The sequence below is a fragment of the Aquarana catesbeiana genome, linkage group LG03 (assembly GCF_042186555.1).
Source record: "Aquarana catesbeiana isolate 2022-GZ linkage group LG03, ASM4218655v1, whole genome shotgun sequence".
In the NCBI taxonomy this organism is placed as follows: domain Eukaryota; kingdom Metazoa; phylum Chordata; class Amphibia; order Anura; family Ranidae; genus Aquarana; species Aquarana catesbeiana.
The window spans coordinates 688,280,082-688,308,040 of record NC_133326.1 but is presented as its reverse complement, the minus strand read 5'-3'; the positions used below and the strand labels follow the sequence as shown (position 1 = coordinate 688,308,040).

At 45.4% G+C, this 27,959-nt stretch overlaps 1 protein-coding gene across 1 annotated transcript in view; it reads right to left on the bottom strand.

Moving 5' to 3' along the window:
• Window positions 1–16,606: 16,606 nt before the first annotated feature.
• Window positions 16,607–27,959, bottom strand: part of LOC141134155 (phospholipid scramblase 3-like) — a 66,596-nt gene continuing 55,243 nt past the window's right edge. The window contains exons 8-9 of the mRNA XM_073623740.1: window positions 17,732–17,858; window positions 16,607–16,791 (exon numbers count right to left, since the gene is read on the bottom strand). Coding sequence (XP_073479841.1) covers window positions 16,607–16,791; window positions 17,732–17,858 — 312 coding nt within the window. The remainder of the gene's footprint in view (window positions 16,792–17,731; window positions 17,859–27,959) is intronic.

Genomic DNA, 27,959 nt, shown 5'->3' with positions numbered 1-27,959 from the left:
ATATATACAGGTGTGTGGGGGCCTGACATATATACAGGTGTGTGTGGGGGGTGGACATATATACAGGTGTGTGTGCGTGGGGGCTGACATATTAGGGTGACCACATTTCCAAACTGCCATTCAGGGACACCCCCCCCGGGGGGGGTTAGGTTGGGGGATGGGAGAATGTAGGTTGATGGGAAATTTGGCGGCGGGTGATTTGTCGGGCGAATGGCTGGTGTTAGCACTTAAATCATCCCAGCCCCATGCTTGATATGGTGTCAGGATGATCGAAGCACATTGTTTCTATTACTATATTATAATATATAATGAAATAGTTCAACTCACCATAATGCAGAATCAGTGGGAACCCTGAGCTTGTCACTTGCCACTGTCGCCTGCTGCCAAATGCAGTGTGTCACTTGTCACCTTCACATGCCACCGCAGCCTGCCCACCTTAGAGTGTCGCTTGCCACCACAGCCTCCCAGGGAAGGTGGACACCCCCCCGCCGCTGTGGCTCCTCCTAGTGGCAGTGTGGCACAGGGGTTGGGGAGTCCCCTGCTTTAAAGCATGCTGGAGCCCGGAGATGATAGAGGAGGTTTGTGCCGGCAGACGTCCATGGGGAAGGCGGAGCCGGCCCGGAGATGATAGAGGAGGTGGGTGAAGTTGACATCCGTGGTGGAGGCGGAGCCTGCGCAAGCCCAAAAAAGATAGAGGAGGTGGTGGGTGCCACTGTGACAGTACGGGGGGGTGGGGCATTACAGGACCACATTTTATTAGCCAGTCCTCTATGCCTAGCCCTCCCTTCTTCTGGCAGCACATGGTGAGGTATGTAAGGGTCATGGCACAGGAGTGGGCTCCCTGGCAGGGCATTAGAAGAGAGAAGCAGGCAGAAGTATGGGTGTTCAGTGTATGATTGTTCTCCTTGCAGGCAGCACATGGTGGAATGTGTAAGGGGCAATCATGGCACAGGAGGGGGCACCATGGCAGGGCATTAGAAGTGAGAATCAGCAGGCAGAAGTATGGGTGTTCAGTGTATGATTGCTCCTCTGCAAGCAGCAAATGGTGGGGTGTGTATGGAGCAGTCAGGGCACATAGGGGGGAGATCCCTGGCAGGGCAGGAGAGGAGGTGCCATAGGTGGGGGTGACAGGAGAAGAGGGGGGACCCAGAGAAGGAGGTCTGTGAGTTCTCTGTAGGTGGTGGGCTGGTGGAAAGGGTGGGAGGGGAGAAGTTAAAGAAACCTGCTAATGGAGGGGGGAGTGAGGCAGGGAGAGGTGAGTGCAGTGTGGACTGAGATGCTGCAGGAAGGGAGATGCAGTGGGAGTGAAGGGAATCCCGGAACTGGAAGGAGAGATGATCCCTGGAGAAGGAGCTGCCAGTGATCTGGTGATGCAGGGATCTGACACGGTGAGTCCTGGACTGTACACTGCGGGCTGTGCTGCATGCAGATCTGTGGAGGCGGAGCCGGCCTGGAGATGATAGAGAAGGTGGGTGGAGTGGGGGCATCCGTGGTGGAGGTGGAGCCGGCCGTGCGGAGAGCACTAGGCGTGGAGGAGGAGGAGGAGGAAGTTAACTCCTCCTCCGCTTTGAATGCAGGGCAGGGAATCCCGGCCGTGACGTCACTTGTTGTTAGACGCCAGGTGGCTGTAGCAACCAGTGGCCTGGCCATTAGAAGAGTCACTCAGATGATGGTGGAGGCGGAGCGAGCGCCAGCACTATAGCGGGGTTTGCTCCTCTCTGTCAGCTTCATTCCGGGACACTGTATTGTCCCGGAATGAAGGTGCCCGGGACCTGGGACAGACCTGCCGATTGCGGTACTGTCCCGGGCAGTCCGGGACATGTGGTCACCCTATGACATATATACAGGTGTGTGTGTGGGGGGCTGACATGTATACAGGTGTGTGTGTGGAGGGCAGTCATATATACAGGTGTGTGTGGGGGGGGGACATATATACAGGTTTGTGTGTGGGGGGGACGGACATATATACAGGTGTGTCGGTGCATGCAAATACAGGGATATCTCCTAAACCGTTCAGGTAGGCCTATATATAGACTTGCCTGTAGTAAAAAGTAGTTGTAAAGGGTTTACAACCACTTTAAGTTCAGGTTCCAAGGCTCCTCAACAAGCCTCGTGCAAAGGAGCACTCCCAGAAAACGTGCAAAACTGTTTCCTCCTGGGTGATACAAAAAGGGCAGTGCCTGTATCTGCACAGGTTTCTGGCATGCATGAATGTCCTGAGCGGCATCTCCCCTTGGATTGCCATTCATGCCAGATCTTTGTGCCTGTTGGTGAGTCTCTTTGAAGAAAAATTTTTACCAGACCACTTCGTAAGTGGTCTGGAGAAGGGAGGCCTGAAACAGTCTCAACAAATGAAGTACCACTGATAGAGATTTATAACACTTCTTAGCCTAATATATGTGTTAGAGTGACAATTATCCCCTGCAGTAAGGATGAGCCGAACACCCCCCAGTTCGATTCGCACCAGAACATCCGAACAGACCAAAAAATTTGTCAAGAACACACGAACACCATTAAAGTCTATGGGACACGAACATGAAAAATCAAAAGTGCTCATGTCAAAGGCTTATATACAAATTATTGTCATAAAAAGTGTTTGGGGACCTGGGTTCTGTTCCAGGGGACATGTATCAATGCAAAAAAAGTTTTAAAAAACGGCTGTTTTTTTCAGGAGCAGTGAATTTTTTAATGCTTAAAGTGAAACAATACAAATTAAATATTCCTTTAAATATTGTGCCTGGGGGTGTCTATAGTATGCCTGTAAAGTGGCGCATTCTTCCCGTGTTTAGAACAGTACCACAGCAAAATGACATTTCTAAAGGAAAAAAGTAATTTAAAACTCATCGCAGCTATAATGAATTGTCGGGTCTCGGCAATATAGATAAAACTCATTGAAAAAAACGGCATGGGTCCCCCCCAGTCCATTACCAGGCCCTTTGGATCTGGTATGAATATTAAAATCCTGAACCAAAAATTAAACAAAAAAATTGCGTGGGGGGTCCCCCAGAAATATATACCAGGCCCTTCAGGTCTGGTATGGAAATTAAGGGGAACCCTGTGCCGAAATTTTTTTTAAAAATGGCGTAGGGATCCCCCCCAAAATCCATACCAGACCCTTATCCGAGTACACAACCTGGCAGGCCACAGGAAAAGAGGTGGGGATGAGAGAGCGCCCCCCCCCTCCTGAACCGTACCAGGCCACATGCCCTCAGCATGGGGAGGGTGCTTTGGGGTTCTGACCCTTGCCCGGTGGTTGTGGGGGTATGCGGGCGGGGGGCTTATCGGAATCTGGAAGCCCCCTTTAACAAGGGGACCCCCAGATCCCGGCCCCCCATGTGAATTGGTAATGGGGTACATTGTACCCCTACCATTTCACAAAAAAAAGTGTCAAAAATGGTAAAAAAAAAGACGAGACAGCTTGGGACAAGTCTTTTATTAAAAGATAAATAAAAATCTCCCACGATGTCCATTCATCTTCTATCATGCCGCCGGCGAGCCGAAAAAAAAAACACCTCCGCCTCCATGGGAGGCTCCCGCCTTTTTTTTTTTCAGCTCATCAGCAGCATGATAGAAGATGAATGGACATCGCGATACATTTTTCTTTTTTTTTATTTTAATAAAGGACTTGTCCCAAGCTGTCTCTTGTCTTTTTATACCATTTTTGACACTTTTTTGTGAAATGCTAGGGGTACAATGTACCCCATTACCAATTCACATGGGGGGGCTGGGATCAGGGGGTCCCCTTGTTAAAGGGGGCTTCCAGATTCCGATAAGCCCCCCGCCTGCATACCCCCACAACCACCGGGCAAGGGTTATGGGGATGAGGCCCTTGTCCCCATCAACATGGGGACAAGGTGCTTTTGGGTCAGACCCTAAAGCACCCTCCCCATGTTGAGGGCATGTGGCCTGGTACGGTTCAGGAGGGGGGCACTCTCTCACCACTCCTCTTTTCCTGTGGCCTGCCAGGTTGCGTGCTCAGATAAGGGTCTGGTATGGATTTTGAGGGGACCCCTACGCCATTTTTTTTTATTTTGGTGCGGGTTTCCCCTTAAAATCCATACCAGACCCGAAGGGCCTGGTATGGATTTTGGGCGGACCCCCATGCAATTTTTTTTACATTTTTGGCTCGGGGTTCCCCTTAATATTCATACCAGACCCAAAGGGCCTGTTAATGGACTGGGGGGACCCCATGCCGTTTTTTTCAATGAGTTTTATCTATATTGCCGAGGCCCGACAATTCATTACAGCCGCAATCAGTTTTAAATGACAATTTTTCCTTTAGAAATGTAATTTTGCTGTGGTATTGTTCTAAACACGGTAAAAATGCGCCACTTTACAGGCATACTATAGACACCCCCAGGCATGATATTTAAAGGAATATTTCATTTTTATTGTTTCACTTTAAGCATTAAAAAAGCACCGCTCCAGAAAAAACGGCTGTTTTAAAAAAATGTTTTTGCATTGATACATGTCCCCTGGGGCAGGACCCGGGTCCCCAAACACTTTTTATGACAATAATTTGCATATAAGCCTTTAAAATGAACACTTATGATTGTTCATGTTAGTGTCTCATAGACTTTAATGGTGTTCCGGCGGTTTTCAAATTTGCCCCGAACACCGCATATTGTTCAGTGTTTGCCCGAACATCCGAACAACCAGTTTGTCCTGAACTTATGCTCGGGCTGAACCATTCACCCATCCCTAACCTGCAGTCTTACTCAACTTTTCATTTAAAAAACTAAGTGACAACTGGAGATGCGTCTTCAGTTAGTTGGTTCTGCTAATCAGTGGAGCAAAGAAACTTGTTCACACCAGAGCTTCATACATGTCGGATCAGAACACACAACACACACACTAGGTAGTCCAAAACACAGCCAAATGAACTGACAAATATGCCGCGTACACACGATCGCACATTCCGACAACAAAATCCATGTTTTCTTTCCGACGGATGTTGGCTCAAACTTGTCTTGCATACACACGGTCACACAAAGTTGTTCAAAAATTCCAAACGTCAAGAACACGGTGACGTACAACACATATGACGAGCCGAGAAAAATTAAGTTCAATAGCCAGTGCGGCTCTTATGCTTGATTCCGAGCATGTTTGGAACTTTGTGCGTCAGAATTGTGTACACACGATCGGAATTTCCAACAATGGATTTTGTTGTCGGAAAATTTGAGATCCAGATCTCAAATTTTATGTGACGGAAATTCTGATGAAAAATGTCCGATGGAGCCTACACACGGTCGGAATTTCTGACAAAAGGCTCCCATCGAACATTTTCCATCGGAAAATCCGACCGTGTGTACGAGGCAACAGAAGCACCAACTAGAAAATGGCGATGAAAACCTAAAACATTTACATGTGAAACCCGACAAACCAGGATAAAGAAAAACAATCTTGTATAAAGTTGTCTATGGAGGCTGTGATTTCCTTTTGTTCTGAAAGCCATGAAACCCAATTATCAAATCTGAGGGATAAAACTCCAATAAAATTTAGTAATAAACATTCAATTTTTCCTCCTAGAAACAAAATAAACCAATTGTTATATACCTGTAACAAGATATTAGCATATGAAACACAAATATACATTACATTACATTCTATAAAGAAAGTCTTTCTTATTTGTTTTGGAACAGTGCACTTTTTTAAAATACCAAAAATTGTTGAGCTCAACTTTAATTACTCATCCCCATGGATTTTAGTTTTATGGTATACCATTCATTTCCCCCCCCCAAAAAAAAATAAGCAACTCCTAAAATAACCTTTTAGCGGTACCATTTATCTACAAATCATAATGCCGAACCTCTCCACAACGGTCTCTCTGGAAAACAAACACATTTTAGTAAATACACATTTCAATTCACTATTACAGATATTTATCTTGGCTCCGGTAATTTGCATGTCAATAAAGTTCGCTTTACACTCTCACCAACCTGGTCAGAAAGGAGGAGGGGGGTGTCATTTGGGTGGGTTCTTAGTAGACCTCAGCAGACAGACCTCAGAGTTAGATGACACAACACATATTCCATATTCCGTACACACACTCACACAATTAGCTAGATTAAAGACGAACTCTAGACATTACACATATCAGCATGTTAATTTAATCTTTTATTATAAATTTTAAATATACATAGTACACATTGTCAAATACTACATAGCACTCATTCAATACTATAACAAAACCCCCCTATTCCCTCTCCCACCTGTCTTGATCTGTTGTCCCCATCATCTATCTTCCTTAAGCCAGTTCAATCATTCCCTGTGAATATTTTCCTGACATTTTAAATCTATTCCATCTTGCCCAGATTGCTCTGTAGCTTTCGGTCCATCCCTGCTCCGCACTGATTAGGTACTCCATGTTGTCAATGTGGTCCACTCGCTGTAACCACTCTTTAATGCTCGGCTTCTTAGTACACAGCCATTTTTTAGGAATAAGCCCTTTTGCAGGTACGGAACCAGGGTTTTTTTATATTGTTTACTTGTTTTAGGTGTTCCATGGAACAAGCAGTTTCAAGGATGTTGAGGAATACTCTCTCCTGTTATCGCTTCCGTATATTCCAATATACCTTGCCAGTATTCCTTGATCTCTGGACATTCCCGCCATATGTGAAATGTCGTTCCTTGTTGTTTACAATTCCTCTGGCAAAGTGGAGATTTAGCTGGCTGAATTTTATTGATTCCGTCTGGTGTCTAGTTTACCTCTATCGAGGTGATATCTGACATAGTTGTGGACTGAGCTTATCATTTGCCTTTCATCTAATTTTATGTCCATGTCCCGTTCCAATTTTCCTATGAAGGGTAGGGCTCCTTGCCCATCTAATTCTGATAGTATTTCATATATTTGAGATGTCCCGTGTCTTAAGGGCTTTTTTGTATTGCAGAGCTTTTCTATTGGTGTTAAATATTTTAATTGCAAAAACTCCCATTCATTTAGGTAAGACCACCAGTGAGTCGATATTAGGTCCTGTTTTGTCATAATTTCCCCATGAGTTATAATGTCTTTTAACTGTGCATTGCCCATTTGTTTTCCCATGCGTGTCCCATTTCCTGGTGTTAAAAAAAATGTGCCTGAAAATGAAATTAGTGGTGAATTATACTTCCATTTTTCTTTATGATAAAGCGTGTCCCATATTTTAAGTACTGTTTTGGTTATCTCGTATGTGTTTTTGTTAAGTGTTCTATATGTCGGTGGAATCCATATAATTTTTTTTGGTTGTGTCCCGGAAAGTGTGTCCTCCATCTTTACCTATCTCTTTTTAGTGTTTGTATTTGCCCATTCAACCAATCTTGCTAATATAATTGCCTTGTAATACCTTCCCACATCCGGGGGTGACATCCCTCCTTTTTTTTTTTTTTTTTTCCTAGATAGTAGGTTATAATTTACTCTGGGCTTTTTATTTTGCCATATATATTTCGAGAGTATTGTTTTTATTACTTTAAAAAAGCTTGATGGTATTCCTATCGGGAGCATGTGAAGTTTATATGTTACTTTTGGTAAGATCAGCATTTTTAACATGTTTATTCTTCCTATCCATGAACTTGATCTCCTTGACATGTTTATCTCACTTTTAAGTTCATTGAGTAAATTAATAAAGTTAGCTTGGTATAATTCATCTATCTTAGCTGTTATTTTAATTCTTAGATATGCTATTTCTTCTTTTTCCCAAGTAAAGGGGAATTTTTGTTTTAATAATTTTTCCTCTTTTTTACTTATTCCTAAATTCAATATTACAGTTTTTATAGGCTTTATCTTAAAATTAGAAAGTTCACCATATTCTTTCAACTCCTTTATTAGATTAGGTAGAGACAGCCTTGGTTTAGTCATATATAGGAGTATGTCGTCTGCGTATGCTGCAACTTTATGTTCTTCCTCTCCAACTTTTACACCCCCTATGTCGATGTTGTTTCGTATTTTTGTTAATAGGGGTTCTAATGCAATAATATACAGGAGTGGTGAGAGCGGGCATCCTTGCCTTGTCCCGTTGAACATCTCAAAAGCAGACGACATACTCCCATTGACCGCCACCCTGGCTGTAGGGTGTTTGTATAAGTTGCCAATCCATCTCATGATCCTTGGTCCCAGCCCTACACTCCTGAGGGATTTCATCATGAATCCCCAATCAACTCGATCAAATGCCTTTTCGGCATCGATCGATATAAAAATCATTGGGGGGCATCCTCCCTCCCTTTGTTTATTAATAGCATGGTTCTAATACTATTGTCCCTACCCTCTCTTTCCTGGCACGAAACCCACTTGATCAACATTTATCAGACTTGGCAGTAGGTTTTTTAGTCTCGATGCCAGGACTTTAGCGTATAATTTCGTGTCGGCCTTTAGTAGCGCTATGGGACGGTAATTGGAACATATTGTGCTATCTTTTCCAGCTTTTGGTATTACTGAGATATTTGCCATAATGGACTCTTTTCTTATTTCCTCACTCTCCCCTATGTTATTTAAGTAATTACAGAGTTCTGGGACTAATTGTTCTTTAAATTTTTTTATAGTACTTAATTGAAAACCCATCTGGGCCTGGGCTTTTCCCCCCTGGTGTTTCATTTAAGGCAGTGTAGATTTCATCATGGGTAATAGGTTCATCTAGGAAACCTGCACTCTCCGCTGTTATTTTTGGAAGATTGACTTCTGCTAAGTATTTCTGTATTTTGAATTTTCTAGTCTCTACCTCTGTTTGTGTCTGTTTGTTTCTGATTGCATATAATGCACTACATAGTATGTTTTAAAGGCATTGGCTATTTCTGCTGTTTTGTGGATCATTTCGCCTTTCTCATTTTTTACCTTTTCTATTTAATTTAATGTTTTTATTCCTTTTGATATTTTTGCTAAATACTTCCCGGGCTTGTTCCCCCCACATGTACCTTTCTTTCGCCATGTTTTTAAATATCTTTCTGGTTTCCTGCTCCATCATGTCGTTTAATTGACCTCTTTTTATAATAATCCTCTGTTGTGTTTCTGTGTCTAGTAGTGTTTTGTGTTTTTGTTCCAAATCATGTAGTTCCTTTATAGTGTTTTTCATTTTTATTTCCCTTTCTTTTTTTTTTTTCCAGCTCCCAGGGAGATCCATTTCCCCCTAATATAGGCATTGCGTGCCTCCCAAATTGTTGCCTTTAAGACTTCTGGTGTATTGTTTATACTAAAATATTGCTAAATCTCTGTCTTTATTATTCTTCCTACTTCCTCATCGTCAATGAGGTCTTCATTCAGTCTCCAGTACCCTTTTCTCCGGCCCATGTCTCTGAGTTTTATTTTTACAGTTACCGGGGCATGATCGGAGACAGAGTTTATTTCAATCCCTGCCTCCGCAATGTGCTCCAATATTTCGTGGTCTACTAAGACATAGTCCAGCCTCGCATACGTGTCATGCACCGTAGAATGATATGTATAATCCTTTTTCTGTGGATGTATAATTCTCCATACATGGAGTAATTGTTGACTATGCATTTTTTTTTATCAATCTTAATTGTTTGTTTTCTCAGCACGGTGCACGAGACATAGTTTCAAGGCCATGATCCATTTAAAAGTTAAAGTCTCCTGCTAGAATTAAACGTCCTTGTTTAAAGTCTGTTAGAGCGTTTAACAACCAGTTTAAATATTTTTTGGGGCGTTTGTTAGGGCAATATACATTGGCTAATGTGTATGTTATTCCTTGGAGGGTCCCTTTCAAAAACAAAAAGTGACCTTTTTGATCCACCTTCCTGTCTTCTAGGGTAAAGTTAATATTATTTTTTGCTATCCCAATGGCTACACCTTTTGCTCTCCTATTTTGGGAGTCTGCGTAGTACCAAGTTGGTATCGCCCGTGAATATAATTTGATATTTGTATCAAGCGATAAATGCGTCTCCTGTAGGAAGACTATATTTGTGTGGTACCTCTCCAACTCTTTGAGGATGATATGTCTTTTTCCTGGGGAATTCAACCCTCTTACATTGTACGTTATAAATTTAACGTCTGTCATTATTGAGCTTGTTTAGTTTCCTTACTTTCACAGGTAATTGAGGACAGACAGATCTCATATCCCTCCCACCCATCCCCTACCCTTCCCGTCCCAATCCCACTGCCCCCCTTCCTATCTTTAAGGAGGTATCTTGACCTCATGGTCTGAAGCAATCCTTGGGGGACCTCTTTGCCCCCTTGCTCCCTTTGACCTGAGGTGGAGTTCTGTATGTTGTCGCCCTCGGTCATCCCACTTGCTACCAGTGGGGTGGTACCAGAGCATGCCTGGAGGCCAAGCCTCGCCCCCACTACCATTCATTTTTGTTTTTTCATTTTTTTCACCTCAAATCCGAATCCATGGAAATTAATATAGATTTGACCCTCCTATGCAGCTTTAATATTCTCCACTATTCACTGATGGGTTTTCACCAGATTTTGGCGTGCATCTAAGGAAATTTGTGTCTATTCAGCCCACAGAACATTTGTGAGGTCAGGTACTGATGTTGGATGGGAAGACCTGGCGCACAATCCCAAAAGTGATCAGTAGGGTTAAGGTCAGGGCTCTGTGTAGGACACTTAAGTTCCTCCACCAAACTCATCAAACCATTGTCATTTCGGACATGGCTTTGTACACAGGGGTACAGTCATCCTGGAACAGGAAAGTTCCTTCCCTAAACCATTACCACAAGGTTGGAAGAACACAATTGTCTAAAGTGTCTTTGTGATCTGTAGCATTAAAAATATCCTCAATGGAAACCCCTGAACCTAAAAATTTGGAGGTATGTGATGGTCAGTTGTACGCAAAATTTTGTCCATAAAGTGTACACAAAGACCAGTTTGATAAGCAGTGCTACACAATTGTAGGAGCAATAATATAGATTTGACCCTCCTATGCAACTATATTATTCTCCACTCTTTGAGGAAGGCTTTCCACAAGATTTTGGAGTGTGTCTGAGGGAATGTGTGTCCATTCAGCACACACAACATTTGAGAGGTTAGATACTGATGTTGAATGACATGGCAGGGCTCTGTGCAGACTCATCAAACCATGTCTTTATGGAGCTGGTTTTGTTCACCAGACCGAACTGTTACCACAAGGTTGTAAGCACACAATTATCTAGATTGTCTTTGTAATCTGTAGCAATACCAATACCCTTCTGCGGAGGCACCTTAACTTAATATTTTGGAGGGATGTGATGGTCAGGTTTCCACAAAATTTAGTTTCGTTACATGTAAATGCAGACCAATTTGATTAAGGGTGCCACACAAGTGCAAATGCTGAGTGTCAGCGCTCGTTTTTCTATTTTGTGCATTGTGATCACTCAGGGGTTCACTGATAATCATATACTAATTACTACAATGTGAGCCAGTGGCGGCCCGTTCATTAGGGGTGCACAGGCGCTGCCCCCCCCTATCCATGTGTCCAGCCTCCTGATCTACATACAGGACGCCGGATGCATGGATTCCAATGGGGTGGAGTGTTTTTTTGAAGCATGTGATTAGAACCAGAGGCTCTAATTGGCTTAAAAAAAGGGTGGGCTCTGGTCGCAGAGCACTCCTCCTCCCGACTGGGCAAAACGTCAGGCGATCCTATTGGATGCCTAGGAGAAGGCAAGAGGACACGCACGATGGAAGCCATGGAGGAAAGGACACCGGAGCTCGCAGCCCGCCGCCACGCTGAGGACACCGGAGCCACTGCTCGCAATCCACCACCCGCAACCTAGATGAGGTAGGTTCCAGACCGACCGGCAGACAGGGGGTAGTGCCATGCCGCTGGCCGCCCGAGGGGGGTTGGTTGTTTGCTGCCCCCCCCAGAAAAAACCCACAAGCCGCCACTGTTGTAAGCTATGTAGCATGGAATTGTTTTAGAAGTAGAAAAAAAAACTAATCAGTTTATGGCAGAACTGATAGAAAATCAGGAAGGCACCTTACTAACTGGGGTTCCCCATGATCTTGCTGCCATAATAGGAAAAGATTAGACCACATTTTTGGCATAGCACTGAAAAATGGAGTATACTCTGCTTGTGCTATGTTATTAGTTTATTAGTTTGCATTTTTCCCAGCTATTTCTGTGGACTACAACCTGTTTGCTTTCACATCACTCAAGTTTTTGCAGTTCAGAACACATTGGCAGCTTTGCTGTCCTCATTAGTCAATTTAGAGCCATACACACTGCAATAATTTTTACTTGAACCGATCTACCTCAAGTCATTACATAAATATATTGCTACAGCGCCCCTGTGTTTATATAGATTTTATTACAAAACCGTCCCTGTCTACCCCCCGCAGCCATAGATGCGATGCAGCCTTGGTGGCCCCTTCAGGGTTGCCTCTCCCCGCTCGGCTCCCCTGTGAGTGGCTAGAACTCTTTAGTTTTGGTACAGGCACAAATAATTTCCATGAGGAAGCCAATGTATTGGCGAAACATGTAGGAACTGATAAACCTGTATTATTCGCCTATAACACCTAGGCCTGACCTGTTCTATTATACACCACATGTACTGTATTAACTATGTCTGTGCACATATGTAAATTTTATGTGCTTGTCTTCTTTTTATATTTGTAAACAGAATAAAATTTAATTGTCTATTTTAGCATTTTTGTTGCACCGCTATAGTCCCCCTTCTCCCCTCTTTACCATTTTGAACAACCTGTTTGTTATGGAGAAGAAATGAGGAGAATGTGTTCTGTAGTCCCCACAGAGGGTGACAATGCTGCTCCTCTATACAATGGACTGAGTGAGCATTGTCCCCCTAGGCCAGGAATTGTGTTACCGGGAGAATCACCTGGTCTAAATAAGGAAAAATACATCTGAAATAAAGAAAACAAATGCAGCCATAACATCTAATGCCGTGTACAGACGGTCGGACTTTCTGGCATACTTGGTACGGCACACTTTCTGACAGACTTTGTCCGCCAGGTGCGCCGGACTTTAAAACGGACGGACTTGCCCACACACGACCGGACTTTCCGGCGGGCTAAGTCCGCCCATCTTTCCGATGGACTTTCGCTGGAGTTATGGCGGACTTTCAGAATGAACGGACTTGCCCACACACGGACAAGTCCGTTCATTTTGAACGTGACTCAGGTGCGACGGGACTAGAAAAGGAAGTCAATCTTGCCGCTTTTATCGGCGAGATTGACACCTTGCGAGCCCCGTCGTGGGTCATACCAGGCCCTTAGGTCTGGGGAACCCCCTACGCTGAAAAAACGGCGTGGGGTCCCCCCTAAAACCCATACCAGACCCCGATCCGAGCACGCAGCCCGGCCGGTCAGGAAAGGGGGTGGGAACGAGCGAGAGCCCCCCACCCTCCTGAACCGTACCAGGCCGCATGCCCTCAACATGGGGGGGTGGGTGCTTTGGGGGAGGGGGGGCGCCCTACGGGCCCCCCCACCCCACAGCACCTTGTCCCTATGTTGATGAGGACAAGGGCCTCTTCCCGACAACCCTGGCCGTTGGTTATCGGGGTCTGCGAGCGGGGGGCTTATCGGAATCCGGGAGCCCCCTATAAGAGGGCCCCCAGATACCGGCCCCCCCACCCTATGTGAATGAGTATGGGGTACATGGTACCCCTACCCATTCACCTAGGGAAAAAGTGTAAATAATAAAACACTACACAGGTTTTTAAAATATTTTATTAAACAGCTCCGGGGGGGGGGATCTTCCTCTGGCTTCGGGGGTCTTCTTCTGGCTTCGGGGGTCCCTCCGGTTCATCTTCTCCCGGCGTCCGGTTGGTTCTTCTCCGCTCTCTTCTCCCGGTGTTCCAGTTCTTCGGCCGGCTCCTCCACTGTCTTCAGGTAGCTCTCTTGCCAGCAGAGGTCCGGACTTCTGGGGTTCTTGTCTTCCTTTCTCTTATCTTCTCTTCTCTTCTCCAGATGTTGACACGACGCTCTCTCCGGTTGGACTGCTCTCTGAGGGCTGCGTTGTGACTTATATAGGTGGAGACCCCACCCCCTTTTGATGTCACAGTCCCTGGGTATGCTGGGACTGTGACGTTTTAGGGGGCATGGTCACTGGGTGATGTTGACCACGCCCCCTAAAACGTCACAGTCCCAGCATGCCCAGGGACTGTGACATCAAAAGGGGGCGGGGTCTCCGCCTATATAAGTCACAACGCAGCCCTCAGAGAGCAGTCCAGCCGGAGAGAGCGTCGTGTCAACATCTGGAGAAGAGAAGAGAAGGGAAGACAAGAAGCCCAGAAGACAAGAAGCCCAGAAGTCCGGACCTCTGCTGGCAAGAGAGCTACCTGAAGACAGCAGAGGAGCCGGCCGAAGAACTGGAACACCGGGAGAAGAGAGCGGAGAAGAACCAACCGGACGCCGGGAGAAGATGAACCAGAGGGACCCCCGAAGCCGGAGGAAGATCCCCCCCCGGAGCTGTTTAATAAAATATTTTAAAAACCTGTGTAGTGTTTTATTATTATACCCCATACTCATTCACATAGGGTGGGGGGGCCGGGATCTGGGGGCCCTCTTATAGGGGGCTCCCGGATTCCGATAAGCCCCCCGCCCGCAGACCCCGACAACCAACGGCCAGGGTTGTCGGGAAGAGGCCCTTGTCCTCATCAACATGGGGACAAGGTGCTTTGGGGTGGGGGGGCCCGCAGGGCGCCCCCCTCCCCCAAAGCACCCACCCCCATGTTGAGGGCATGCGGCCTGGTACGGTTCAGAGGGGGGGGTGCTCGCTCGTCCCCACCCCCTTTCCTGACCGGCCGGGCTGCGTGCTCAGATCAGGGTCTGGTATGGATTTTAGGGGGGACCCCACGCCGAGGCGTAGGGGGGTTCCCTTTATAATCCATACCAGACCTAAGGGCCTGGTATGCCGCGCGCGCCACAATAGGAAAATTTGTTTTTCCTATTGCAGCGAGCGCGAAATGCAATACCCTGCCCTCGTGTCGTATGCTGTCCGTTGGACCAGCATACACACGAGCGGGCTTTCCATCGGACCAGCACACAGACGAGCGGTCTTTCCGCCAGAAACTGAGTCCGACGGAAAGATTTAAAACATGTTTGAAATCTAGGTCCGGCGGGCTTTTGGGAAAAAGTCCGCCGGAAAAGTCCGCCGGAGCCTACACACGGGCGGATTGTCCGGCAGACTCTGGTCCGCCGGACCAAGTATGCCGGAAAGTCCACTCGTGTGTACGCGGCATAAGGATTGTTAAGCTGTAATATATTAAATTTTTGTCCTTTAGTGTTTAGATACACTTTAACTACTTCTTTTCACCAAATAGTTTTATGTCATTGCTGTGCCATTTTATGTTTTTGTTCACTTTGCTTATTTCTATAATTTTGTAAAAAAAGAAAAAAAAAAAGAGACAGCTTTATAAAAAAAATGCATTTATTTCATTTGGCATGATATCTCATAACAACTTCAATGCATTAACAATGAATATATTTATTTTACAGTATTTTTTATTACTTTTTTTGCAGAATAACAGTATAGAAAGTGCACAAGTGGCAGTGAGTAGTTTTTCAGGTACAACATACATAGAGTCATTATTACAGCATAGTGCATAGCAAATATTTTACCATTAAATCCACGGGTTTAGAAAACAAATTTGCAGACATAAAAGGTTTGATATTACACTGGAAATCCACCTGGAAGTACTGGCATTGTTAATTTTGTGTATGTTTGGTGCCAGGCAGTTGGACTATCAATCAAAATTGCAGTGAGCACCCGAGCTTACGAAGTGAAGTGAGTGGAGTAAGTCACAGAGAGGAAGAAAGAAAAGAAAAGACAAATGACGGTAAATAACATATACAGGTGTGCAATCTTCTTCCAAGGTGTACTACCATCATCACTTGTGCTTAAAGCCGAACTCCAGCTTTCTGTCACTTGAAAAAGTCACGTGACCGTGACGCAACGCGTGGGAGGAGCCAAGGACGCTCTGTGCAGACTGGCAGTATCAAACAGTGTACTGCAGCGATTCTGCTCCTGTCTGAAGCGGCTGACTGCTATATAGAAACCTGCATACGCCTTATCACTATAAGGCGCACGTGAGTGGATCAGATTCAAGTTTTTGCCTGTGTACCTGGTATCAAGATCATTGCACAATGATCTGTTTTTCTTTTATCTGCTTTATCTATGAGGTCTGTTTGTGATCGTCACATCTGATGTGAACAGAAGCATAAGAAACATTGTTGCTAAAATTTATCAATTAGCAAGTGTGTGCTATTTTCTAGAACTTTGCTAGTGGGACTTGATTAAGTCTCTTTGTCAATCGGATTATACATTTTATAGATTGAACTCTTTGAACACCTCCTATTTAATATTTTTTATGTGGATCTTCCTACACATGTGGTGTCACCAATTTTTATTATCTCACATTTTTTACTGCTGGATTTATTTATTTTTAGGGATTTTTTACTCACTGCTGGATTTATTTGAGTGGCTTATTAATTATTTATTCATCCTTTTTATCACATTGTGAAGCGCTTCAAACACCATAATTTATTCTATTTTAAGTGATCCTGATAACACTCTTTTTTGATAGCAGCCTCACTTGGTTTTATGTGTATTTACTAGTTATTTAGCATCACAGCGCTTTGTGTTTTTTATACCTTTTGCATGTATCGGCTTTGGCCACTCACTGAGGCTGTTTATTGCAGTGATGTGAGCTGAGAGGAGAGGAAATTTGGGGTGACTGTCTAAAAGGGTTCTTCCAACCCAAGCTGATGCTTGAAGAGGATGCCAGGGTAGGAGTCCTTGTCTTTCCTCTCGGGCTTTGCCTGGAGACAATGATACTGTAGAGAAGGTCTTTGTTCGAGGCCCAAGCCAAGTCCCATGGAATCTAAGCTGTCCTGTGTTAGGGCCTGGAGAATCAGGCAGATTGCTGCCCATTTGGAGCATCTTCAGGATAGTCTGTTATACTGAGCAATGTAAATGAGAGCTTCAGGAAAGTTGCTGCCTAAAGGACATTGCATGGAGACCTCATGACTCAGATCTTAACTATGACTACTCTTATAGAGTCAGAGGACCAACTCCTATTGGGAGGCTTCTGTTGATTAAACTTGGGCCACAAACAGAGGTACTTAAAGAATTTATTGTCTTCGGGAAGCTGCCACTGAAGAATCTAGGGCCAATGCTTGTTGTTCTTGAATGATCTATTTGTAAATGAAACATTAGGGTCAACATCCATTTTGATATTACCGGGAGGACCCAACATAAGCAATTAGAGCCAGCATCAATTTTTATGGTTGACATAAGAAGGCCTGTGAAATGTTGCCGTTTTGAGTTGTCCTATATCCCTAACCCTCTCTCCACAAATACATTGGTCCATTGAGCACATAAACTACAAAAAAAGCCTAATTATCACTACTGGTGTGTCAGTGTATTGACCAGGTCCAGCGGCATGAAAGTATCACCAATATGTAGAGTTAGAGAGCCGTTATAAACCTGCAGCCCCTGCAGATTGCTGGTTTATAAAAGGTACTCTTTACATAAACTTGAAAAAATAATACAATACAGCATAATATAATAACATCTAAACATTCAAGAAATGCAACAATGTCAACACTCTTCATCCTGCTTCATCGGTCGAGTTCACATACCTAAAGGTTCAACTGAATTTTCTCACAATTTCTTGGTGTTGTTTTGTAATACAGTGTTTTTAGGTACAGATACACTCATAAAATTGCAGCATTAGTACAAAAATCATTCACCACCACCACCACCGCCACAGTCCCCACCGCCACCACCGCAGTCCCCACCTCCACCACCGCAGTCCCCACCGCCACCACCGCAGTCTCCACCGCCACCACCGCAGTCCCCACCGCCACCACCCCAGTCACCTCCACCCCCATGAGACATATCAGCAAAGTCTACCCCACCAGCACCGGCCCAACCGAAGTCGCTGTCACCAGAGCTGTGGCTGCGAGACATTTCCCGTATGCGGAAACCCTGCAAAAAAAAAAGAAAAAATACACAGCTATGATAAAGGCAAATCCCATCTTATCCACTTTGCAGCCGGGACAATTCTGACATTTCTCTCATACATGTACAAATCTGTTTTTTTGGGTATTTTCGCTAGAAATTTACTTAGAACCCCCAAACATTATACTTTTTCTAAAAGCAAAGCCGCCCGTGTGAAAGCGGCATAAGGAGCCATTAGAATTTGCGGGAATGACACATTTGCCAGCAAAGTTTTTATATATGGACCCCTCAATGTTGTTAACCTGCACACACACATTACAACCAGACTCTACAATCTACTAAGCTTAGGTTACAGTGGAGGGGTCGTAAGATTTATTCTATATAAGAATAATAAGTATTAAAAAAGAGTTGGATGTGACAGTGTGTGGATTAATTGGAAAGTTTTCCAATACATTTGTGTGGTGTGACTGTACAATTGTATAATATAGGGGTCTCCAAACTTTTTAAACAAAAGGGCCAATTTACTGTCCTTCAGACTTTAGGAGGGCTGGACTGTGGCGAGTGGGAGTAGAAAAGGTTTGTTTCAGTGAGAGTAATTGCTCCCCATTATTGGTATAAGTGGGAGGAATTGTGCCCCATCGTTGATGTCATTGGGCCCTATCGATGTCAAAGGGGGGAACTGTGCCCCAACCTTGATGTCATTGTACTCCATTGTTGGTGTCAGTGGGAGGAATTGTGCCCCATTGTTGGTGTCATTGGAAAGGAATTGTGCCCCTTCACTGGTGTCAGTGGGAGGGGATTATGCTACTTTGTTGGTATCAGTGAATGAAATAGTGCCCCAAGGGCCAGATAAATGCAAGTAAAGGGCCGCATCTGGCCCCCGGGCTCCAGTTTGGAGACCACTGGTATAATATGTTCTCTGCTGATACCCTGACATGATACAGTCTGGCTGCTCATTCAGATTATTCAATATGTAATTTCAAGATTTATTATTTGAAATCACACCAGACAACAGTATTATTATTATTATTATACAGGATTTATATAGCGCCAACAGTTTAAGCAGCTCTTTACAATATAAAAGGGAGACAATACAGTTAGAATACAAAAAAATACAAGAGGATTAAGAGGGCCCTGCTCAGAAGAGCTTACAATCTAATAGGGTGGGGCAGGTGGTACAAAAGGTTGTATCTGTGGGGAAAGAGCTGATAGAAGTGGTAGGAGATTAGTTGGAGACGTGATAGGCTTTCCTGAAGAGATGAGTTTTCAGGAATCGCCTGAAGGTAGCAAGGGTAGGGGATAGCCGGATAGGTTGAGGTAGCGAGTTCCAGAGGATGGGAGAGGCTCTGGAGAAATCCTGGAGACGAGCATGGGAGGAGGAGATGAGAGAGCTTGAGAGCAGGAGGTCTTGAGAAGAGCAGAGAGGGCGATTTGGGTGATATTTGGAGACAAGATTGGTGATGTAGCTCGGGGCAGAGTTGTGAATGGCTTTGTATGTTGTGGTTAGTATTTTGAATTTAATTCACTGGGTAATTGGGAGCCAGTGTAGGGATTGGAGGAGAGGGTTGGCAGACACCGAGCGGTTGGTAAGGTGTATAGGTCACATTCAAACAAGTCTCCCATCACAAGCCATTGATAAAGGTAATTCTCACGTTTCCCATAAATTCTACCTTCATTTCATAGTCACATGACCACACAGGATTTTCTTACCAGCTTTTATGATATGTGGGTGGGATGTGGATGCATTTCCAGGGCAGACAGAGACATGATGCATGGGTTGGTGAGGAACATACCGTAGTTCCCCATCTGCTAATGCGGAGTTCAACACTACAGCTGCTTGTTCTGACTCAGAGGCTCCTGCTAAGATCCAATGCCAATAGGAGTTGGGCAGGGAATGTGTCAACCAGGCTGACTACAGGGTTACAGACACACCGAACGTTGGCATCTTGTTGCTCTGTATCTTGCAGCTATGTAGTATGAGGAACCATCTAATCCTAAATATCACAAGGTACAGATGTTGAGAAATCTTCCTGACCTGGTCAATCAGACCTGAAACTAAGTATGACTGTGTGTGGGCAGCATCATTAAAACCAGTTCATGTATGGCATTCTTTACAATATCTTTTGGTCAATTTATATAATAAGGTTTGAGAGTGTGTGCTGCATTTATTTTTATTCTTTATTTAAAGCTGAACTCTGGTCATCTAACAAAATTCACATTTGGGTAATGTCCAAATGGACTAATAAGAAAAAGGAAGGACAAATAAGGATAAGTAAAGATGAATAAGGACAAGTAAAGACAAGAAAGAACAAATATGAACAAGAAAGGACAAGTAAGGATAAGTAAAGATGAAAAAGGACAAGTAAAAACAAGAAAGAACTAGTAAGAACAAATCTGGACAAGTGGCCCATATTTTGTATGAGGACATGGTCACTCTAATAATATTCTTATTCCCTTCTGTGACTCCGTCTGGGAGTGACAAATTTGCACCTGAGCCAAATCGGAGATATGTGAACCGGCTCCATAGAGAGCCAGTCACATTTTCCTGCTATTGCGAATTGGATGCGGAGATCCCGGCCTTAGTCTTTCCTATATCAGGGCCGCCATAAGGGAGGTACAGCCGTTCCAACTGTAAGGGGCCCCGGGGCCCGAGGGGCCCGTCCGGGCCAGAAGAAGGCAGGACGGGTGAAAGGGGGCTGTGCTGTGGGGGGGGGGGGGGCTAAAATATATACAGGTGTACGATGGGGGCTGACATATATACAGGTGTGTGGGGGTGGGGCGCTGACAGATAAACAGGTGTGTGTGTATAAGGGGGCTGACATATATACAGGTGTGTGTGTGTGTGTGTGTGTGTGTGTGTGTGTGGCAGGCTGCCATATATACAGGTGTGAGGGGGGCTGACATATATACAGGTGTGAGGGGGGCTGCCATATATACAGGTGTGAGGGGGGCTGCCATATATACAGGTGTGAGGGGGGCTGACATATATACAGGTTTGGGGGGGCGGACAAATATACAGGTGTGTGAGGGGGGCTGACATATAAACAGGTGTGAGGGGGGCTGACAAATATACAGGTGTGAGGGGTGGCTGAGTGCCTACAGGTGGGGTGGCTGGTGTGCGGATTCGGTAGGATGGCCCATAGGCAAGTCCTGGGGAATGTTGGTGGTCAGGCTGGGGGCCCAGGTCTAAAGCTGTGTAAGGGGCCCAAAAATTTCTGATGGCTGCCCTGTACTATATAGCTGTATAAAGTGAACCTGCACGCCACTCATTCCCAACCTGCAGCCCTTTGGTACTTATTGTGTGGCCTTCAGGCAGCAGCCAGTAGAGGGAGCATTGTTTTGTGAAGTCATTAAAGTGGTTGTAAACCACAGGTGATTAAAAAAAAATCGCATCGCATACTAGCGCATCATGATAGACTTACCTGAGATGGCTGACATCTTCCCCCCCGGTCTTCCTTCTGGGTTCACGGCCTCCGGTTACATGAGTGGCCAGGGGCACAAAGACGCACAGAAGCTGCTGTTTCCGGCACGGGCTCTGAAGATCCAGCACTGTAAGCCGGACCTTCAGAGGCCATGCGCCGGTGATGTCATCTGCTGCATGCACTCTGAATATCTCCTAAACTGTGCAAGTTTAGGAGATATTCACAGTCAGGGGCAGCCCACCCATTGTGGGCGCACGGGCGCCACCCCCATATCCATATCCGCCCCCTTTCGGGGCGCAGGGCACATGAATTCCTATGACGGGGATTGTCAGGGGTGTGTTTTTTTTTAAGCAGTGATTAGAGCTAGAGGCTCTAATAGGCTTCAAAATAGGGTGGGCTCGGGGCACAGGTGTGTTGCAACAGCGAATGAACATTCGCTGTTGCAACACTAATCCTACTCCTGGCCAATCGGGAAGCGGGTCTGATACCCGTCACCTGATTGGCTGAAAGAACAGGCGATCCTATTGGACGCCTAGGAGAAGAAGGGAGGAGCCACACAGAAGACACAGAAGTCCGCCCGCCATCCATAGAAGCCCGGAGCTGCCATTGCCTGCAACCCGCTGAAGCACGCAAACCTCCGGAGCCTACAACCCTCTACTGCTGCCAGAACCTGCAGCCCGCCGATATCCGCCTCTGCCTGCCGGAGCCCGCAACCCACCCTCCGGGGCCTGCTGGGGTAGGGTGTTGAGATGCCACCGACCGTTTGCCAGCGTCCCCCCCAAAAAAACAAAAAAATAACACCGGCCGCCAATGTTCACAGTACCTACAGGTAATCCTTATTATAGGCTTACCTGTAGGAACGAATAGTAGAACAGAGTTTATTACCACTTTAAGGATCTCCAACCTTCAACCACACCTAGAGCATGTCCCCAGTCTCTGGCCATCTCCAGCTGTATATTGTCAGTCTCTGTCAATCTTATGTAGCACTACATATACTAAATATTATGTGAGACCATCTGGGGAAGTCAGGGTCCTCATTGAGGACAAAAAAAAAAAAAAAGAACATGAGTTCGACTCGAACTCGAAGCTCATCCCTAATTATCACTAGTGGCTATAGCAACTAGAGCTGCACAATTAATCGTTAAAAAAATTGTGATCTCGATTCAACCCCCCCCCCGACGATTTCTATTGCAGAGTTTGCCGATTCTTTCATATAACAAGTGGAGTGACTTATCTGCTCACTCAGCTGTCAAAATAAAACATCGGGGCAGTCTGCCAAGTTTTTAACATGAAACATTATAACTAACTCTTCCTTCTTAGACCAAAGGGATAAACTTCTGTGTGTAAAGAAAAAATCCAGGCAGTCTGCCAAGTTTTTAACAACGTGTAAATGCGGGAAGTTTAACCACTTAAAGTCTAAATCTTTTTCTGACCCTTCTTTCTTAAGGTAAAATCAATATTTTTTGCTAGAAAATTAATTGGAACCCCCCAAACATTACATATATTTTAGCAGAGACCCTAGGGAATAAAATGTCAATTGCTGCTATATTTTATGTCACACTGTATTTGCCCAGTGGTCTTTCAAATGCAATTTTTTGGGAAAAAATACACTTTAATGAATAATGAATAATAAAAAAAAAACAGTAAAGTTATCCCAATTTTTTTTGTTTTAATGTGAAAGATGATGTTACGCCGCAAGAATCGTGAGAGAATCGTGATCTATCCTCTAAGCAAAAAAATTGTGATTCTCATTTTAGCCAGAATTGTGCAGCTCTAATAGCAACCATTAGTGATCATCATAAGAGAATCCGGCAGGGCTGGTTGTACCCAATTTGATCAATCAACTTGGTACATTCAGCCTGCTCATTAACCGCTTCAGCCCCGGACCATTTGGCTGGCCAAAGACCAGAGCACTTTTTGCGATTCGGCACTGCGTCGCTTTAACTGACAACTGCGCGGTCGTGCAACGTGGCTCCCAAACAAAATCAACGCCATTTTTTCCCCACATATAGAGCTTTCTTTTGGTGGTATTTAATCACCTCTGCGGTTTTTATTTTTTGCACTATAAACAAAAAAAGAGCGGCAATTTTGAAAAGAAACACATTTATTACTTTTTGCTATAATAAATATCCCCAAAAAATATATAAAAACACGTTTTTTTCCTCAGTTTAGGCCGATACGTATTCTTCTACATATTTTTGGTAAAAAAAAAAAAAAAAAAATCGCAATAAGCGTATATTGATTTGTTTGCGCAAAAGTTATAGCGTCTACAAAATAGGGGATAGTTTTATGGCATTTTTATTATTTTTTTTTTTTTTTTACTAGTAATGGCGGCGATCAGCGATTTTTATCATGACTGCGACATTATGGCGGACACGTCGAACAATGTTGACACATTTTTGGGACCATTGGCATTAATACAGCGATCAGTGTGATTAAAAATGCATTGATTACTGTAAAAATGTCACTGGCAGTGAAGGGGTTAACACTAGGGGGCAGGGAAGGGGTTAATGTGTGTCCTAGTGTGTGTTCTAACTGAAAGGGGAGGGGACTGTGCAGGGAAACTAACAGATCCTCTGTTCATATTCTGTAAGAACAGAGGATCTGTCAGTTCTCCCCTCAGAGAACCGGAAACTGTGTGTTTACACATACAGATCCTGGTTCTCCGTGTGCCCCGAGCGATCGCAGTAGCCCGGCGGTGATCGAGACCGGCAGGCACTCGCATCGGCTCGGGGGCGAGCGGAGGGCGCGCGCACGCCTCCGGCGGCGTGCATGCGCGCCCTAGTGGCCACAGGGCGAAGCGACGTTACATAACGTCATTTCGCCCAGCCGTGCCATTCTGCCGCAGTACAACTGCGGTGGCTGGTCGGTATGTGGTTAATGGTTCAATGGATTTAAACTATCTATGGCTGGTCTTAGCACTTAGGCAGCCCATACATTGATCACTTTTTTCATTCAACTATAAAGCCCCGTACACACGATCGGACATTCCGACAACAAAATCCCATGTTTTTTTTCCAACGGATGTTGGCTCAAACTTGTCTTGCATACACACAGTCACACAAAGTTGGTCGGAAATTCCAAACGTCAAGAACGCGGTGACGTACAACACGTATGACGAGCCGAGAAAAATGAAGTTCAATAGCCAGTGCGGCTCTTCTGCTTGATTCCGAGCATGTTTGGAACTTTGTGCGTCGGAAATGTGTACACACGATCGGAATTTGCGCAAACGGATTTTGTTGTTGGAAAATTTGAGATCCAGATCTTAAATTTTGTGTGTCGGAAATTCCGATAGAAAAAGTCAGATGGAGCCTAAACACGGTCGGAATTTCCGGCAACAAGCTCCGATCGCAGGTTTTCCGTCGGAAAGTCCAACCGTGTGTACAGGGCATTAGGTTGAATGAAAAAAAAAAAAAAAGAAATGATCCAATTCCCCCATACACAAGTTATAGGTTGGATGGGGGAAATCCTCCCACTGTTGACCAGTGGTGAAACTACCAGGGTTGCTGTCCTGTCCCGGCTATTCACAGCTCTGTCTTCATGGCAGCGGTGGGCAGCATATTGGAACCCAGTGCTGGTTACTTTATGGGGCTGATGTACAGGAGGGCCAGCACAATTTGTTGTTAGGGGCTAGGGATGAGCCGAACACCCCCCGGTTCGGTTCGCACCAGAACCTGCGAACGGACCGAAAGTTCGCACGAACGTTAGAACCCCATTGACGTCTATGGGACTCGAACGTTCGAAATCAAAAGTGCTCATTTTAAAAACTAATTTGCATGGTATTGTCCTAAAAAGGGTTTGGGGACCCGGGTCCTACCCCAGGGGACATGTATCAATGCAAAAAAAAACGTTTAAAAACGGCCGTTTTTTCGGGAGCAGTGATTTTAATGATGCTTAAAGTAAAAAAAAAAAAGTGAAATATTCCTTTAAATATAGTACCTGGGGAGTGTCTATAGTATGTAGTAGTGGCGCGTGTTTCCCGTGTTTAGAACAGTCCCTGCACCAAATGTAATTTTTAAAGGAAAAAATCTCATTTAAAACTGCGTGCGGGTTTAATGTAATGTCGGGTCCTGGCAATATGGATGAAAATCAGTGAGACAAACAGCATGGGTACCCCCCAGTCCATTACCAGGCCCTTTGGGTCTTGTATGGATATTAAGGGGAACCCCGCACCCAAATTAAAATAAGGAAAGGTGTGGGGCCACCAGGCCCTATATACTCTGAACAGCAGTATACAGGCGGTGCAAACAAGACAGGGACTGTAGGTTTGTTGTTAAGTAGAATCTGTTTGTAATTTTGAACGGGTACATTTTTAACGTGTTTAGCTCCAGCCAAAAAATCTTTTTTAAGCTTTTTGGAAAACATAGGGAAGGGTTATCACCCCTGTGACATTTGTTTTGCTGTCTTTCCTCCTCTTCAGAAGATTTCTCCTCACTTTTTGTCCCAATGGATTGGAAAGCATCAGTGGAAAGGAGAAATGTTTTTCCCATATTAACTCTTACAGGAGAGAATTTCCCTTCCTAGGGGTAGATTTCATCTCACTTCCTGTTGTCTCCTTCCGTTTGCAAGTAGGAGTCGTTTGTAAGTTAGTTGTTTGAAAGTAGGGTCCTGCCCTATATACTCAGCAGAAATTTGGGCCTTAGGTGTTGCTGTGGCCACAACACTGTAAGCCCTCACAGGGCTCTGCTGTGAAATATTAGATCAAGAATTGTAATTACATGCCCCTGTTGAACAGGAGCTGAAAAATTAGGCCTTAGGCACTGGTGCTGGTGCCACAACACTGCAACCCCTCACAGACACTCTAGTTGGAACGCAGGAACGGGCCCTGCTGCAAAGTATTGCATCAAAAATTGTAATTACACACCCCTGTTAAACAGGGGCAGAAAAAATGGGCCTTAGGCACTGGTGCCACAACACTGCAACCCCTCACAGACACTCTAGTTGGAACGCAGGAACGAGCCCTGCTGCAAAGTATTGCATCAAAAATTGTAATTACACGCCCCTGTTAAACAGGGGCAGAAAAATTGTGCCTTAGGCACTGGTGGTGGCGCCCAGAACCAAAAATGTTCTTACAAGCTATCAGCGTGATGATTGAGGAGGAAGAGGATAATTACTCAGGGATAGTCACTCAGCATCAGCATAGGCAGTCTTTGAAGGGATCTGAGATTTCAAAAAAAATTATTCGGTTACATCAGCATCAGGTGCTTGGTAGCTGGTGGTGATCCAAGACTGATTCATTTTTATGAAGGTCAGTCGATCGACCGAGTCAGTGGACAGACGCACCCTGTGATCGGTTACCACGCCTCCAGCAGCACTGAATGTGCGTTCCGAAAGAACGCTGGATGCAGGACAGGCCAGTAGCTCAATTGCATACTGTGCAAGCTCTGGCCAGTGATCCATCCTCAAGACCCAGTAACCCAGAGGATTTTCGGTGGGAAAGGTGTCCAAGTCGGATCTTGCCCCTAGGTATTCCTGCACCATGTAAAACAGACGCTGGCGATGGTTGCTGGAACCGATCATACCTTGGGGCTGCGGACCAAAAAATTGTCTGAACGCATCGGTCAGACGGCCACCTTCTCCACCGCTCCTTCTTTGACTGACCGAAGCCTCAGCAACACGTTGTCCAGAAACAGGAGTTTGTAACCTCCCAGTCTCTGGGAACGCGTTGCACAGACTTTTCTGCAAGGCCTCCCGAAGATGTTTCATCCTCTGCTCCCTCTGCGATGGCAAGATAAGGTCCGCAACCTTACCCTTGTAACGTGGATCAAGGAGGGTTGCCAGCCAGTATTGGTCCTTCTCCTTGATACCACGAATACGAGGATCCTTACGCAGGCTTTGCAGGATCAGGGAGGCCATGCAGCGTAGGTTTGCTGAGGCATTCGGTCCGGAGTCCTCTGGGTCACTAAGGACGACATGGTCCGCAGCCACCTCCTCCCAGCCACGTACAAGTCCATGTGTTTCTTGGGACTGATCCCTTAAAGACTGCTGCTGATGCTGAGTGTCAGGCTCCACCTCCATACTGACACAATCTTCCTCCTCCTCCTCCTCCTCGTCCTCTTCCTGTGTGATCGGCGGGCACGCAGGAACACTGTCTGGATAAAGGGGGCCTTGAGAGCTAAGGAAGTCCTCCTCTTCCTGCCTCTGTTCTGCCTCAAGTGCCCTGTCCATTGTTCCACGCAGCGTGTGCTTCAACAGGTGGACAAGGGGGACAGTGTCACTGATGCATGCACTGTCACTGCTCACCATCCTCGTGGCCTCCTCAAATGGTGACAGGACAGTGCATGCATCCCTGATCATGGCCCACTGGCGTGAGGAAAAAAAAACAAGCTCCCCTGACCCTGTCCTGGTGCCATAGTCGCACAGGTACTCATTGATGGCCCTCTGCTGCGTGTGCAGCCGCTGCAGCATGGCCAACGTTGAGTTACACCTGGTGGGCATGTCACAGATTAGGCGGTTCTTGGGCAGGTTAAACTCCTTTTGGAGGTCCGTCAGCCGAGCACTGGCATTATATGACCGGCGGAAATGCACACAGACTTTCCTGGCCTGCCTCAGGACATCCTGTAAGCCCGGGTACCTGCCCAAGAACCGCTGCACCACCAAGTTAAGGACATGAGCCAAACAGGGCACATGGGTCATTTGTCCCTGTCGGAGGGCAGAGAGGAGGTTGGTGCCATTGTCGCAAACCACCATTCCTGCCTTAAGTTGG